The 17676-nt window shown below is 42.2% G+C and overlaps 1 protein-coding gene across 10 annotated transcripts in view; it reads left to right on the top strand.

Moving 5' to 3' along the window:
• Lmo7 (LIM domain 7) overlaps positions 1–17676 on the top strand; it is a 188366-nt gene that overhangs the window by 81715 nt on the left and 88975 nt on the right. For all 10 annotated transcript variants that reach the window (XM_034497610.2, XM_034497607.2, XM_076930623.1 and 7 more), the window contains exon 4: positions 14570–14676. In XM_034497610.2, the coding sequence (XP_034353501.1) occupies positions 14570–14676 (107 nt within the window). The remainder of the gene's footprint in view (positions 1–14569; positions 14677–17676) is intronic.

Genomic DNA, 17676 nt, shown 5'->3' with positions numbered 1-17676 from the left:
AGCCTGCCTTGTTAGGTAGACACTGCTAGGCGCTCCTTATAATACCTGTGATTTATGGATCTGAAGAAATCTATCTGCCCTACAAATGTCATCTGCTGAAGTGCCTCACCCACAGATTGCCTCTCTCCTCCAAGAATCTGCTTGCTGATTCTTATGTTTTTACCAGTGCGCTTTCATGGTGAAGAGCACCACCAAGAAGGAAGTTAATAAACTCTAGGGCAAGAAAGGAAGACCCCAGCCGTGTTCACCCAGACCCCGCTGTGATAGGTGTCACAGAATATCTTAGCCACTGTTCTATGCCTGCAATGAGACACCATGACCAAGACAACTCTTAGAGAAGAAAGCATTTAATTGGTGGATTGTTTATAGTATTAGAAGCTTATTTCATAATCCTGGCAGGAAGCAGACATAGTCTACTATAGACAGAACTCAGACTCTAGCATATGCAAGCACATACTATTCTCACCAAGAACAGGTTAGGATCTGGTTCCAAAATCAAAAAGTGAAACGTAGATGGTAAAAAAGCAAAAGAATTGCAACACTGTGATTTAGGACTCAGCACCTGAACACTCAGGCCTCTATTCTAAATCGTAACCCGAATTGCTTGGTGAACTAGAAAGTGTCTCACACAGAGAGAGCAACTACACTTGGACCAACCCAATTTAAAGCAACCAGTTACACAGCAAACACTCCCTGGACTCCTCAGGTCTGGATCACACAGTCTAGGATCAACATGGCCTAAAACAATCGATTCCACCGCTGTGGCAAGGAATCTCTGCAGTTCATATGCAGCTCTGCCTCTGATGTAGGGGCAGTCCTGGCTAGAGTTACGTTAGCTTGACCCAAGTATGAGTCATCTGAAAGGAGGAAACATCAATGGCAAAAATGCCTCGGTGACATCCAGCTGTAAGGCATTTTCTCAATTACTGATCAATGAGGGAAGGCCCAGCCTGTAGTGGGCGGTGCTACCCTGGGCTCATGGTCCTGGATTCTTTAAGAAAGAAGGGTGAGCAAAGCCATAGAAACAAGGCAGTAAGTAGTACCTCTTCATGGTCTCTGCATCAGTTCCTGTCTCCAGGATCCTTTTCTGTTTGTGTTCCTGTCCTGACTTCCTTCAGTGATGCTGTCTTAATATGTGGGAAGACCACTGGTGTTTTAGTGCTCTGACTTAGTGTCACTACTGCTGTGATGAAACACCATGGCCAAAGCAACTTGGGAAAGGGAGGGTTTGCCTTACACTTCTGTACTGTTGTTCATCAACAAAGGAAGTCAGGACAGGAATTCAAACAGGGCAGGAACCTGGAAGCATGACCTGAGGCCATGGAAGGGTGCTGTTTAATGGCTCTCTCTCCAAGGCTTGCTTAGCCTGCTTTCTTAAAGCAAGATTACCAGCCCTGGGGTGGCCCCAACCACAGTCAGCTGGGCCCTCTCTCATCAATCACTAGGAAAATGTCCTACAAGCTTGCCTATGGCTTGATCTTGTGGAGGCATTTTCTCAATCAAGGTTTCCTCTTAGATCACTATAGCTTGTGTAAAGTTGACATAAAAGTAGCCAGCACATGCTTTGCAAGCATACAACCATGAAGTGTGAAGATGACGTCCTGGTTATGAATTTCTGTGTGAGTTTTAGCTGTCTTCTTTCTTCCCTCTTTCCTTTCTTCCTGTTAGGCTGTTTTGCAGAGTGATGTGTCTTTGCCCGATTTCTTGATTCTCACTGGGTATCAGCAACCTCATTTTCTATAGACAGGTTGTCTCTGGCTATAGATAAGTGGATGTGACTGTAGCTTAGATACCTTGAAGCTATACATTCTATACCTCAAGGCTATAGATTCTATCTAGCATTAAGAGTAGAAAGAAAAAAGCACAAAGATACAGGATGAAGTTTTTTTCTCTTTACTGCGACTGAAGACTCTACCTGTTAAAAGGCAAGTATTTAGGTGAAAGGTTAAGTTATAACAAGTTATAAGTTCTTTGTCAGTGATGATTCCTGCACCTTTGCCCTGCCAATTAGTATGGCCCTTATTTTTTCATCAATATTTATAAGAAAATGTCTTTCTATTTGGCCGAATCATGATAATTCAGTATGTCCAATTTAAGTACAGCTCAAAAACAAATGATTAGAATAAAGATTTACAAAAATGATCTAGATGGGCCCAACTCCAAAAGGACATTTATCAGGAATAGATGCTAACTATATTTTAGTTGGAAAGGAGGTCATGGGAACCCAGAATGATTTTATGTGGTCTATGAACTTGATTTATATTTTAAGCCTTTATCTACTGACACCGAGAGATTTATAACTTAGATTTTCTTATAGCCATTTTATTTTTGTTCTAAATTTGGCCAGCTGTATTTTACATATCTTCCTATGAAATTAGAATGAGGGACACCTGTGTATATTGCTAGAACATATGATGCCAATTGGCTTCGAGATTTCAATGCCAACAACAACAACAACAAAAATACCAAGCCTGTAACACATGTTGTTCTGTGATATCCCTCTACTCACTCCCCACTTATTATATGCCGGAGGTACTGCACATTATATGATTGTATTAAAACCTCTCTTTTGAAGCTGTAAGAGCCTACCACCCTACTTTTATGAGGTAAGCATTATTAACGAGACTTTGGCAATAAATCAGCACCTTGAATTCCAGCCTTGAGTTACCGAGAAGGGAGGATCTAGCACATAGAACCTGCCTTAAAAGAAGCTTAAACATTGCTCTAGTCGAAATGGTTCTCAGGTGGCTTGCATTATAAACCATGAAAACTGGGAATGTTTCAGAAGGCCAAGTTAGGATGGGAAGGAGGTTGCTAATCTGCTGATTTTAAGTGGTTCAGGTGGGCCCAATGCAGTCCCAAGCCTGTGTGTAGAGGAAGAGGGGGCTTGAGGAGATGCTGATGGACTCAGTCTAAGGCAACTCTTTCGAAGATGGAAGGACGGGAGAGTGAATGAAGGTTACGGCCATTAGAAGGTGGGAAGGTAAAGAAAAGTTTCTCTTAGGATGCAGGAACGTAACCGGTGGACACATGGACTTCAGACCAGTAAGAGAACTTGGAACAGTGCGTCTCAGTCTGTGGGTTGTGAACCCTTTCACAGGGGCCACCTAAGACCACTGGGAAACACAGATATTTACATTATGACTGATAACAGTATCATGATTACAGTTATGAAATAGCAATGGGAATGATTTTATGGTTGGGGTCACCATAACTTGAGGAAGTGTATTAAGGGGTTGCAGCCCTAGGAAGGTTCTGAACTACAGAACTATCGAGCTCAGTACCCATCTGAATTACAATGCCGTACTGATGACCAGTCTGATGGGATAATGTATGAATTTGGTTGGGACGGGTGACCTTGGATGCCTAGTGTTCCTCTTGTCAGGAGACTGTAGGCTTTTTTTTTTGTTTGTTTGTTTTTGTTTTGTTTTGAGAGTTTGAATATGGTAATACTTGTACAGTGCATTGGTAGAAGCTCACCGGTATGAAAAGTAGCCAGTTGAAGGACCAATTAGATAACAAAAAGAACTGAAAATTGCTGGGCAGGCAGAGAACAAAGGAGACTAAAAAGTATTTGACCTTAGGAGAAGTTATGGGGTCTTGGAGGATGGACTGCACTTCAGTTGGCTAAGGCTTATGTTAGGAAGGGAGCCGATGATGTGCACCGTGCATGTGGTGTTTGGAGCAGTATTTTACCAGGACTGAGACTTTTGTAAAGTGAGTCAGCTTGGAGAAGCAGCAAGTCGTGGGGTTGGAAACCTTTGACATAGGGCTGCTCTCCAGTGAGTGTGGGGTGGAGGTGGTGTGGTGCCTTGCAGGAGGAAGTGCTCACTCCCAGCTGGTTCTTCTGTTGCCAAGCAATTTCCCCTCCTTAGATTTGCTGCATAAAAGCTCTTTTTTTTTTTTTTTTTTTTTTTTTTTTTTTTTTTTTTTTTTTTTTTTGCATTGTGTGTGATGCCGTGCTTTTTAAAGTAGCTACAAAGTAGCTCTACTTTGGAGCACAGGATCCTTTTAGCAAGCATTTCAGCATTTATTAAACAGAGCAGGTGAGTTTTAGTGTCACTTTGGATGTAAAGTGTGATTTGAATAACGTGTAAAACTGTCCCCTCAATCATGTGTCTCCATTGGACAAAGCTCGTTTCTGCTGCTGTGTAGGGTGCTATATTCCAGGTTAATTAAACATGTGGGCAAACAACCTTTAACAGAGCGCCTGGTCCTTTCCCCTTGACTTCCTGTTGCCCTGCATTGCCAGCTCTCTGCTCTGCCCTCTCTTGCTGTGGTAGGTTTTGCTCTTGCTCTGCCAACCAGTGCTGGCAAAACATCAGCTGCCACGCCGCTGCTGGCATTGTAGCCGTGGATAATCTTCTGGTCTCTCTCTGTCTCTTGGCGCTTCCTTTGCCCTCTCCTTGGTTCCTAGGCCTATTCTCTTGTGTTACAAAACTTAACCACTGCTCTTGGCTTTAGCTCTAAGCAAAGACCAAGTCCTTTTCTTTGAGACCCAAGAAAATAAAAAAAAAAACCAACCAACCAAACAAACAAAAAGCCAAAGCAGTGTATGGTGAAATACACCTGTAATCTCAGGACTCAGAAAGCTGAATCAGGAGGACCTTAAATTTGAACCCTGCTTGGGCTATATAATGAGATCTTGTCTCAAACAGATCAACAAAAAAGGGACAAGACTAACTGCTTTTTTTTTCTCCTCACAAATAAGATGTAAAGATGGATTTCTGATGACTGTCTATGCACATAATACTCATAAATGTGTGTATTTGTTGATAACTGTCTTTACTGTAGTTATTAATTAAGAAATCTAAGATTTAGGATGATTCTACCTCACAGTCAATTAAAAAGCAAGATTAGCTGAACAAGATGACTTAGAAGGCTGAGGCAGAAGAATTAACATGAGTTCAAGGCTAGGCTGGGCTATCTAGTGAATTTGAGGCAAGTGAGATCCTCTCTCAAAACATCTGAAAAAGCAACAGGACTGACTGACTAGCTGATCAAATTGTGACTCAACTGCTTTTTGATGGGACTTGCATACTTGAAATGCAAATTTAGATATAGTTTCATTACCTTGATATTTAGTGATTTCATAAAAACTTTCTATATCATGAAAGAAGTCTTCAAGTACTGTCGAGGATGGTATAATATGGACTCCAGCATCTCTAGGGAAATCAGTGCACAGTGGAGAACACTGAGTTTTACTTGAAAATGCTTTTGTCTCGCTACCTCTCAAGACTGAAGACTTGTGGGGACTATTCCTCTACCATGGGCTGTGCTTGTCTGGGATGAAACCCAGGTTTCCATGTGTCTATCGGGCTATAGGGCATAGGCAGTGACAGTTTTGTGACCTGCCTTTATGAGATGCAGCTAGGCTCTTTCTCTGTATGTCAGCTTCTTCCGCCTGGCTCCTCTGTGCTTATGTGGAACTGACTGCCCGCTGGTGTATTCAGACTACCAGTGGATTCAGTTGGATGTCTCTGCTTCAGTGGGTGCCCATCTCTGCATCACTTATATTTGTGAACATCTTGAGACTTTAGTGCTGCATCAAAATAGGAAAGGAATTAGGGTTCCTAAGTCTGTGCTTTAACTTGATGCATATTGTGTACTCTTCTGTATGTTGAAAGGTTGGTTCCTTTACCTCCCTCCGCTACTTTAAAGCCACAAGAAGAGTCCTGTGTCGACTGGGGAGTAGGACTTTCAGGTGGTATCCTGTGGGAGCTTTGGCTTAAGCTTTGTAGGGCTCTCAAAGCTTAAACCCAGCTTCACTCTCATAATTGCTTAGGACGTTGAACTTAGTCATCTGTGATGCATCCCTTTATTGGCCTCTTCTCTATAAAAACTCATGTTTCAGACAGACATTTCTTGACCTTATCTACTCAGGAAGTATTGACAGAATGGGCTGAGTGCAATGAGTAGTCATTTCCACGTCTAGTTTTACACTGAGGAATGTAATGATGTGATGGATTTATTCTCTCTGCCCTTCTGAAGTCAGCACACTGAGTAGTTTTCACTGAGGATATTTTTGTTATTTTTGATTCTTCAAGTAACAATAAGAATGACATAGGATAAGAGCCTAGGTGGTGTAGTATAGTTTGATTAGGATATACCATTTGATAATGAATGGTTTGATGTGGAATAGAAAATAAATCTAGAATATAGCATCATTCATGTAAATTAGACTATGCACATTTAAAATGTATAAACATCTGTGTGTGGGTACATAGGGACATGCTTGTGCTGGTCAAAGATGAACCTTGAATGTTGTCCAGGATTCTTTAAAACATTAGTTGTATTTATATGTGTATGATGCATGTATGTATGTGTGCAAGCACATGCCAGGGCATGCATGAGGAGGTCAGAGGCCAACTTTGTGAAGCCAGTTCTTTCTTATTCCCTTAAATGGGTTCCGGGCATGAAGTTCAGGTCAGCAGACTTGCATGGCAAGGGGTTGCATCCACTAAAGCATCTCACAGGCTCTATCGACCTTGTTTTTAGAGATGGGCCTTCTCATTGGCTTCTCCTTACTGAGCTTTATTTAAGCTGGTCAGCCATCAAGGCCCAGGCTCTCCTGTGGAGAGGCTACAGGTGTGCATCACCAAGTCCTGCTTTTTACAGAAGGTTCCTGGGGTCAGACTGTGATGCTCCTACTTGAATGGTGAGTACTTTGCCGACTGAGCTCTCTTCCCCAGACACAGCATTTAAAAGAACATTACAATTTTAATTGGTGAGGGTACCTCTTAGAAACAATTTCCCAAGAAGAAATTCACGTAACATTAGTTTCAAAGTTAATCATTTAGTGGTATTTATAGTAACATGTAATCACTGAACGTTTCAGGACTTCAAAGTTAAACCTCTTGATCATTAAGTAGTTTCTCCCTGTTTCTTTTTTTCCTCCAGCCCCTGGCAGCCATCAGCCTGCATTTTATTTCTTACAGGCATAGCCATTTTGGATGTTTCGTTTATAAATGGCGCATGTGACCTTTGAGAGCTGGCCTCTTTCACTTAAGCATAATGCTTTGGGAGTTCACCTAACCTGTAGAACGTGTTCATATTTTGTGGCTTTTTAAAATGGGTGAACGTCAGTCTTGGATGCTGATGTTGCAGCTTGTGCATCCATCTGTCTATTTGTGGACATGGGAACTGTTTTTGCATCAATGTATTGTGAATAGTGTGTGTGTGTCAGAGAGAGAGAGAGAGAGAGAGTGAGAGAGAGAGAGAGAGAGAGAGAGAGAGAGAGAGAGAGAGAGAACTTGGGTGAGCATTTCTAATTTGGGGGGAGAACTCTGAAGGTGAGGTCATGGAAGTGAGTGTGGGATTGGGCTGGGGAAGAAAACGGTAAGATTACCAAAGACCATCCTCATGTAGATTGATAGCTTACTAAAACAGGTGTGGCTGTTTAACTTTTAACTTAGGCTCTCGACATTTCACCCCAACAATTTCTGTCTCTGATAAAAGAACAAGAAAACGTTCTCAAGTAACCAGAGAATACGCTACGGGTTATGGGCTTCTCGAAGGAGAGACTTTATTGAAGACTTGCCTCACCTCTGGCCTAGGATTTGAGTGTTTGTCAGCTTCATGTTGTGTTCACACTTCATCTTTTGGATATAGAGTGAAGACGTAACCCACATGATTGAGATATAAACTTGGGGGTTTTTACAAACCGGACAGTAATGGAATGAGTTGTGGCACAATAGATATTTTGGTCTACCTGGATGTGAGAGCTGTTTCTGAACATGCCTCCCCCCCCCACCCCTGGTGAGCATCCTAAGGGGTGGGGTGCAGTGGAGGAGGGGCAGTGATCTTCTGAATTTGGAGAATCTTTGCCAGGTGCTAGTTTCTTAGTCATTTATTTACTTCTTCATCCTTTGGACTTTATGGTCACTAAAGGTACTTATATCATCGCCAAATTCTTTGAGTTGTTTTCATTTCTCAGGGTTGCCATGCATCGTAGCATCTCACACCCCTTTCTGGAAACTTCCTCTCTTCCTCATGTCTCATAATCCTTTTCAAGTTTTCATAACCATTCTTTTTCTCTGGTTGCTAGATTTTCTTTCTCAATTTTCTTTAACTGCCTTTTAAATATTGTAGTTAGTTGGGACTCCTCCTTTCTTTTCCCCCTCTCTGCTTCCCTCCCCTTTCCTTCCTTTTCCTTCCCCCACTCCTGTCTGTCTGTCTGCTTGGTCTGTCTGTCTGTTCTGGAAAGCCAATCCAAGGTCTTGTGATGCTCTTCCAGCGTTCCCCTACTGAGATACACCCCAGAGTTGTATTTTCTCTCCTTCCTTCTCACTTTCCTCCTTTGCCGTTGGAGATGGGGTATTACTGTGCAGCCCAGCTGAGTTCTAGCTCATGATCTTGCTTTTCCAAGAAGGCTCATCTGCAGCATTTAGTTCACCTACGTCCGATGCATTCCTGACTCCTTAAACCAGCTCCTTAAAAGCAAACAAACGAAGCCTCCTTTCTGAAAAGCTCTTGTATTTCAGATTTATTTTTAACTGTAAAGGTGTTTTGCATGTATGTATGTTTGTGTACCATGTATGTGCAATGCCCTCAGAAACTTGGAAGTAGGCACCAACTCCCTGGAAGTAGAGTTTCAGATGGTTGTGAGCTTCTGGGAACCAAATCCAGGTTCTTTGAATAAGCATCCAGGCCTTCTAACCTCTGTGCCATTTCTCCAGCTCTCCTTAAATTATATTTTAAGATCAAATATTTCTCCTGGGCTCTGAAATTGATTGATTGCTATCTAGAGATCTCGCCCAGGGCATCTGAAGTTCAGTATCTCTACATACTTTTATGTTCCAACTTTGTGATGTTCTATGTTCCTTATTGTAAGAGTGTCATGATAGCCTGTTTCCAAGGAGATTCTTCTATTCTGACAATCACTCCTGTGTAACTAGGAGTTATACCCAGTCACCTAGGTGGTCTAGGACAGACTTTTCACTTCTGCAATGAGAATTCCAGAATGCTAAAGTCCAGTCCAGATTCAGCTCTTTGATTATAGCGAAACCCCAGCCGGGAGAGAAAGGGAAGACGGGAATGAAAAGCACAAGGCACACGGGCATCACGGGATTGACAACCATCCAGAATCTTGAGTCAGTATATGTTGCTGGAATTGAGAAATAGTTTTCAGGCTGAGATTAAATCCAGAGCATTGGCAGGAAAACAAGGTTAATGATGAAGTTGAGGGTGTGGTTATAAAACCCTTTGAGTTCCTAGAAAGATGTGAGGAAGTGCTTAGAACTGGCTAACCAAACCATAGGGTTTCTAAGATGCTATGGAGTGTTGTCCCTCAGTCTTCCTGGAAGCCCAGAGTAGTGGAGGCTTCAGCTGAGGTCCACAGGCATAGCCTTCTGAGAGGGTAGTGAAGCTCAGTCAGATTCACAGTGGAGCTGTCATTCTTTAGAGAGAAGAGTTATAACGGGCACCACCAGCAGCTGCAAAGAGATCCGAAATCTTTAGTGTCTACAGGCAAGATGGTAAGCCGACTGAGAGAACTACACAGATGCTCACATAGGCTACTCTGCCCAGAAAAAGGAAGACAATGTTTAAAGTGAAATGAAGAGTCTGGAGGGAGGAGCCAGATAGCCGTGAAGACTTTGGGTCCTCATGGAGAAACTTCCAGCATTTCTAGGGAGAGGCAGTTCCTATGTGCCTTTGGTTTCTACACACCCTGACCTGGAGTGTGGAGGATGCTTATGGTTCAGGTGTTCCCCCACCAACTGAAGCCTCCTGCTCCTCCTGTTGTGTTTGCCTTCATTTACTTCCATAGCAACACTGTAAACAGAAAGGAGCCATTTAGATACCATTAAGATTTATCTTTGTTTGTTTGTTTGTTTGTTTTTGAGATGTCACCTTTGGCTCTGAAACTGTCTGCATTACACATATTTAAAGCATGCTCTCAGGACCAGACAGGCTCCCTCTCATTCACAGGAAGTTGTATTGAGAGGAGCTACACTCAAAGGCTCTATTCCAGGAAGGACATTTACAGAACCTCACACACATTGGGAGCCGACTTTGATGATATTCTAGATTTTGATGATTACCTTGACAAGAGATAAGGATTTGGGGGTTATGGTCCAGTGAGATGGCTCAGTGGGTGTGCTGGATAGTTTTGTTTCTAAACAAAAGCTGAAGTTGTCTGAAAGGAGGGACCTTGGATTTAGAAAAGATCTGTTTGTAGGCAAGCCTGTATGGCATTTTCTTAATTAATGATTAATGGTGATGGTGGTAGAGCAGCCCACTGTGGGTGGTGCTCTCCCTGGCTGGTGGTCATGGCTTCAGTAAGAAAGCAGGCTGAGCGATCTGTCAGGAACAAACTAGTAAACAGTACACCTCCATGGTCTCGGCTTAAATTGGTGCCTCCAGGTTCCTGCCCTGTTTGAGTTTCTGTCCTGACTTCCTTCAGTGATGGACCATGTGTATGGATGCATAAGCCAAATAAATTTTCTCCTCTCTCAACTTCTTTTTCTCTTGTTCATGGTATTTCATTTAAATAGTAAAACTAAGACAGTGGGTAAAGGCACCCACAAGGCTGGTGACTTGAATTTGATCCTAGAACCCACAGTCAGGGTCAGACCTGACTTCTGAAAATTGTTCTCTGGTCTCCTCCACCTGTATGCTGTGGCTGGCATACTATGTATCCATACTACACACACACACACACACACACACACACACCCCCAAATAGATGCACTAAACAAATAAGTTAATAAACAGAATTTGGGAGGCCTTGAGAGAGAGTGTGAATTTTTTATGTGAGTGAGGTTTGAATCACTGGTGTCCAGACAATGAAATACTGGAACCAGTATTCCACCACGGCCTGATGATTGTCGTGTTTTATTTATGTCCATGTGGGGTCTTCACTGAACAGGGCTGGTCTCTGTAACAGTAGACTCCTATAGAAACGATGGAACAAGACTTTCAAAGCCAGGACTTGCAGCTTCCACTTTGCTCTCTCTCAGATCACTGGCTCTATCAGCTAAGTCCAATGGAAACATCCGTTTGCCCTGATTTGCCAACCACATGAGTGAGTTACCTCAGGAACAGCCACAACACCAGGACAGGCTTTGCATGATTGCAGCCTGAGTGGATGGCCCAATTACAGCTCTCTATGAGGGGGTCCTCCACGTCAGAGCCATTTAGTTAACACCGTCCCCACATTCCAGACTCTCCAAAATTATTGGAAACCATTGTCTTTTGTCTGAGGCAGCTGTTTGAGGATTGTCTGTTTTACAGCATGGCATGAGTAACAGAGAGAGGTCCTGTAGCAAGCTAGTACCAACTGGAGAACTTTGTAGAACTTTCTGGCATTTTCTTTCTAGTTTCTTAGCGAGCACCACTATTACTAATGATTAGTTGGGGGTGGGGATGGGAGTATGAAAAATCACAACCCTTCTACTTTTTCTAGTGTTTGCCTTTTTTTCATCCCCATAGAAACATTGTAAATGAGAAGGAACTACTTGGGTACCATTAGAGTTTATTATTATTGTTGTTGTTATTATTATTTTGTTTCATTTTTTTGAAAGTTAGCTTTGGCCCTGAATGCGTAGGGATCACGTGTGTTTAAAGCATGCTCTTCTTGATAGGATGTCTTTTGTTGAGCTATAGACTATTTGTATGAGGAACCAGGGGGCTTGGACACCCCTCTCCTTGCAGACAGAATTGCTTGTCCTTTTGTAATGGCTTGCAGATCTGTATGCACTCACTACATGGAAAAAGAAAATGGGGCCAGAGAGCATAACTAATCTCTCTAAAGCTTGTCCTGGCTCCCAGGCCAATTAGATGAGGTTGATTTTCATTTATGGTTATTTTGTTGTTATTGTTTTACTTTTTTTTCTTGGTAGTTTCTAGTGAAAATGATTCTACCCAGTAAAGCCTAAATGCTTTCTTTTTATTATGCTGAGCTGGGTGTGGTTGCTTGATGCTGGAACAGACATGAAATTTTTATTTTATAATTTTGTATATCCCCTGAGGCAATGCTCTGCTTGGATCCTTTGAAATTGCAGGAAATAAATTACCAGTGGGCTCCAGTCCAGAATGCATGATAGAAGTTCCCATTTTGATTGGAGCAGACCTCATTTCCAGTGTGTAGGCCATGTGTGAGTTTATATAGGACGTTTGTCTGCTCTAAAACCGAGAACCACTAAGCCTTTAAAACAGCTTTCTGCTTTGTGGCTGATAAAAAGGTTTTACTCAAGACTAAGATGTAATCACATCACTTGTGTTTTTCCTTGAACTTTGTTCCTGATGGCGTAGAGTCACTTTCGATTTGAAGTGGTTTTTCTCTAAATACTTAGATGGGTTTTGAGGAATGTGTGGCTTCTCCCTTATCAACTTGAACATTTCGTCCACCAGGTAAGTGCTATTATGTTTTTTAAAATATGTGGGGTGTTTTTACTCTTAGTTATTAAAGATTAAGTTTGATTTTGTTTTAGTCTATCTATCTATCTATCTATCTATCTATCATCTACCTACCTACCACCTACCTATGTATCTATTTACCTATGTATGTATGTATCTATGTATCTATGTATGTATGTATGTATGTATGTATGTATCTATCCATCTATCTATCTATCTATCTATCTATCTATCTATGTATCTATCATCTATTCCAGGTACACCTTGCTTGAGGCCTTGTGTTTTCTAGACAAGCATTCTTCCATTGCACTATATTCTCAGCTGATAATTTTACATAAAATTAAGCATTCAGAGCCAAATTAGGCAGATATGAAGATGCTTAATAATTTATTTTTCCTTTTTCCTCCCTCAAATGTGAGATTTGTTTCCTGTTGGATATGGGATATTGGCCTAACGAGACATTTTTGGTTGTCTGCTCTTCTGAAAGTGGGCATTAAAGTTGTTAATTTGTGTTTTCAAATAATTACAGATAGTGTAGTGTTCAGAAATTGTAAACTTACTAGTCAAAATACCATTGTGTTCTTACTGGAATATTGCCAATAGGCCATTGCCTTGTGTGTATGGTGTGTGTGTGTGTGTACATGTATATGGAGGTCAGAGGTCAATTTTGGGTGTGTTTCTCAGTCTCTCTCCACTTTATTTACTGCCCTTACCTCTCAAACATAATGCCAATTTAAAATTAAATGATCCTGTTTAGGCAGCTCAACTTTTTACTTAGAAATTTCGGTAACCTTTGGGGCCAACTTATTTCAAATGATGCAAACATTTCAGTTCCTGGCTAGTTAGTTCTCGTTGTCTTTGTCCGAGAGCATCTTGGAACAGCCTTCCTCTTTTACAAATAGTTGTTGTTGACTAGTGTCCCTCGATTCCTTGGCAGTTGGTGTTGCTTTTCTCTGGGCTCACTCTCTCCTGCACTTTCCTCAAGTCCCCCTATACTCCAAGGAACTTAAGCTGATGAATTGGCCTCTTCCTCTCCCATTCTTTTGGATATCCCTCTTACCTTGCATAACACCGCAACTTTGCTGCCTGTGCATAGAAAGTACTGCCTTTTCCAATGGCAGGTAGTCTTTTAGTCTGTGGACTTCGGCTTGGGAAGGAGGTGGGGTGTGGCTCCAGGGAGGCCCATACCACAGAGCCGGTGTTGCCAGCCAACCTAAGTGGACAAGCATGTGCCAGCATGCAAGCAAGACATTCCCCTGCCCACAACTCCCAGCAAAGCAAAAGCAGAGTCCACATGGAGTCACCAGGAACTTAGCCACATAAAATACTTTTTCTTTTTCAAGAGCTGTAAGGGGTAATGCCAAAGCTAATCCTGGTAACCAAATGTGTGTGGTTGCAATGCAGAGCCCTGAAAATAGAATACACCGTGGTCTCACGCAGCAGCATAGCACAGTGGCAAGCACTGGTTTGTAAATGGAGAATTGGGGCTTTGAAACTCGATAGAAGGTCAAGCTTGGAGGTGGGGGATAGGTTTTCAGTGTTTTGGACGAAGCTCTTCAGACAGGTGCAGGGAATGAGTAATATGCCACTCCCCAATGGTACAGCTCAGCCAATAAGCACCAGGCTTCTCCTTGGTCCTATAGCATGGTCTCTGTGCCTGTCACGAGCTGGATCAGAAACCAAACCCAGATTCCAGGTGTGGTATTCCACAGCCGTTCTGTAATTTGTAATCATAGAAACAGAACGTTCCTCCTCTTATTTCTTCCCTGCCAACAGTTTCTGGGTGGGTGAATGTCAGTAGCTGGAGTTATTTTTAAAGAGGTGAAGCTTGTCGTGCGAAGCTGGGAAGAGGGCGTTTGTTTGCAGAGCAGAGCTGACATCAAAGTGTAGATTACTGCTCACTGGCTAGGCGCTTGTCCTATAACAGGTAATGTTTAACGTGCCAGTCACAAAGATCACAGAAACAGTGTATGCTCGGACATAAGATAGCACCACCTTTTTATGCTCTGGAAGACTGAAAGGCTATACATGCTCACAGACTTTTTTTTATTTATTTTTCTTTCGAATAGACTTATGCAGCCATTCTTGCCACCGCCTCTTTTGCTGACTATAATTGGACTTTGAAGTTGCCAACTCGTATCATAAAAATTGGTAACCTTTGTCTGAGAGCAAGCTCAGCTAAGCAATCACTTTCCAATTCTTTTCACAGGACAACATAAACGTTTTTTTGAAAGCTTGTGAACAGATTGGATTGAAAGAAGCCCAGCTTTTTCATCCTGGAGATCTACAGGATTTATCTAACCGAGTCACCGTCAAGTAAGTCTCACCGCTGTGTTTTACATGTACAATAACATACTGTATCTATATCTAAATATATATATATTATATGTATATAATATATATATGGTTTGCAGCTTAAGTGAAAATAATTGCTAAGAATTTTTGTGCTTATGGGACTATCTTTCTTCTCTCTGTCTTGTATCTCATTCCAAAATAGACTCTTTAAAAAAATTGGCTTGAGGACTGAGAGTGTGAAACCATCTGTAACTGTGACACTGTGTCAGGATCTTGTTGCAAATCTCTATACTAACCAGAGTGGCGGTTTATATTTTAATGTTTTCCAGCATGGTCATGCTTGGTTGCTAATGGTGACGCTGTTCATTTTAATTTTGAAGTGAATTTAGAGGCTGTTACTGTAATTTAAAGGTAAAAATTATCATTTTAAAAGTAGCTTTTAGGTAGTTGGGAATGGGAAATGACAGAAACAACTGGTGAAAGCCACCTTGGTCATATCTGGCAGGACCATCTTGCCTAGGACGAACAACCTTGTCAGTGGTTGCCTTTAGAATAATGGACCTTTCCCATTGTTTAGTACGTTGGGCCAGAAGTTAAAGTAGAGATGAACCCACATCTGTGGGCATTCTGCTGGAGTTTAGCTGGACAGTAGTGTCCATGCGTGAGTGTATGGTTTCAGGAAAATTCTCTTAAGCTTTTACAAGATTTTTCTTCCCCGTAAGAGTCTAATCTATATCCTGGAAATCAGTAATAAAATTATGTTGCTACGTAAATGCAACATGGACGTTATATAATTTTGAAATAATGCTTACCCTCCTTATCTGGCCTCTTGAATCTAATTAACATGTTTCCAATCGAGGAAATATGCTTTGTTCTAATTGTAGAAATAGTGAAAATGGAAAACTCTTTCGTGCTTTAGATAAAGATGTGTGTACTTCCTGTCCCCGTAGTTTGGCTTTCAGTCACTATTAAAGTCAACCAGGAAATCTTAAACAGGGACACTGTTTTATGGAGAAAAATAATGCAACAGATATTTTTTGATAGTCTTCACTGTCTCCTAACAGTCTAATCTAAAAATCTCAGGCAGCACTAGTTGCTTTAAAAACTTACAGTAAATATTTCAAGCGAACAACCTGTCCCATGCTGGCCCACCTCTTTCCGTGAGGTGTTTTCCAAACTCCACAGCAATGATATCTGCCTGGAAGGGTCACCTGTCCACATTTCTGGTGAATTTGAATATTCTAATCCGAAGTTTTGTTGCTGAAACAACACTATCACTATATTCAAGGTCCTTATAATGTACACTGAAAATGAAAAACTACTCATTTTTTTTTCTCTACTCAGTACGTCCTTTCCTAGGACTTACCTGGGTAAAGAAACTTCAGCCTTTGAAATGTTCTTTCCCTTAAGCTGGAGATGTGTATTAAGGCTGAGCGTGTTCTCCCCTTCAGTCATATCGCTTTGAACTTTGGCAGCCTATATTTGAGGAGGCTTCCGGACTGGGTGAAACATGTTCTTTGGCCCCTAATTTCAAGAGTGTTGCATATAGGGCTTGCCTGGAACCGCTTTCAGGAGTGGTTGGGTCTAAAGTGTTGACAAGAAATCAGTATCTGGGCCCAGCCTTCAGTGAAATTAAATTACTGACAAAGTGAAACTGGGATTGTGCGAAGCCGGCAGAACAACTTGTTTAAGTGGAAACCACAAGCTTGTAACAGCAAGGTGTGCCTCGCTCGCTCTGTCAGGGTGGGAGAGCCGCTCTCAGCCTGCCCGAGAACTTTGCATGCTTGAATCTTGCTGGGCCTTAAAGGGTGAGCTCTGGGTCCTACCACAGTGGGAGGCTCAGGGTCTCTCAGACAAGGTTAAAGATCACTGGCAAATGACTTCCTTTGTGCTTCGAGAAAGCGCCTTTCATTACAAGAAACAGGCTTAACGGAAGACAAATGATTGCTTAGTGAAGAGAAGTGTGGTTGTTGGTTTTAGTCTGGATTGTTCTGTAATACACAGACTCCTGTAGGTCAACTCTTGACCTATCATTATCGTAGATTACAGGACTTGGTGTCGATTAGATCGGTGGATCTCTTGGGGAGGGAGTTTTTTTCCTCCCTGGAGACATTTGGCAATGTGTGGTGACATTTTTCATTGTCATAGTTGGTGTGGGGTGCCTAGCCAGTGAGTTAGGGTGACACGAAGTACCCTGTATCCCACAGGACAGACTCAACAGGGGAGGATTTTTCTATTCTGGGTGGTAATAATGCTGGGGTTCAGATATTCCAACGTAGACATAGAAGCCCCTCTTTGCCAGCAAAATAGCTATGGGGGAATGAAGGGCTCTGACCGGACAGGCTTATGACTCTGCTACGATGTTATGGCATGTTTGCTGTCATCTAACCATTTAATCATTTCTGTGTTAGTTCAGTATGCTTATTTCAGGCGAGGCGCCATGTGAGCTGTCTGAGAGCATCAGCGTGTGCAGCATTCCAAGATTGTTTTACTCAACTACAAACATTTGATTTGGTGAAAATGTGGCAAGTGATGTGATTTATTCCAAGTGTGGTGCTGTGACTAAACCGCTCAGGGTTTTTTTATCATCTCGTGGCACTCGGGCGGACGTAGGCAGGCCTTGCTGCATGCGTAAAGCAGCCGTGGTATACCAAGAGAAAGCAGTAGCTGTTAGTACGCTCTGTGTTGGGGAACAGGAGGTATGCAGTCTGTGGGTGGAGGACACAGGTACAGTGGCTACTCGGAGTAAGGGAGAACTGAAGCGTGCTGGAGAGTGAGCAGCAAAGACAGAAGTGGTTTGGGAGCTGCTGGCTCTGAGTGGTTGGATGAACCCCAAACCTAGGACATTGCTTTTCAGCCAGGTGTGCCATAACACTGAATTTGCAATGCATACCCACCAAAGAAACAGAAGGAGATCACTCCCCATGCTCTGTAGCCACACATACTACATACATCCTTATGGGCTTCGCTTTGCTGGAAGTAGGAGTTTTCATAATGCATTTGGATGATTCCACTCATTTT

Source organism: Arvicanthis niloticus, chromosome 3 (genome assembly GCF_011762505.2).
Source record: "Arvicanthis niloticus isolate mArvNil1 chromosome 3, mArvNil1.pat.X, whole genome shotgun sequence".
In the NCBI taxonomy this organism is placed as follows: Eukaryota; Metazoa; Chordata; class Mammalia; order Rodentia; family Muridae; genus Arvicanthis; species Arvicanthis niloticus.
Note: the sequence above shows the minus strand (reverse complement) of the source record. Positions and strands in the feature narration are given on the sequence as shown.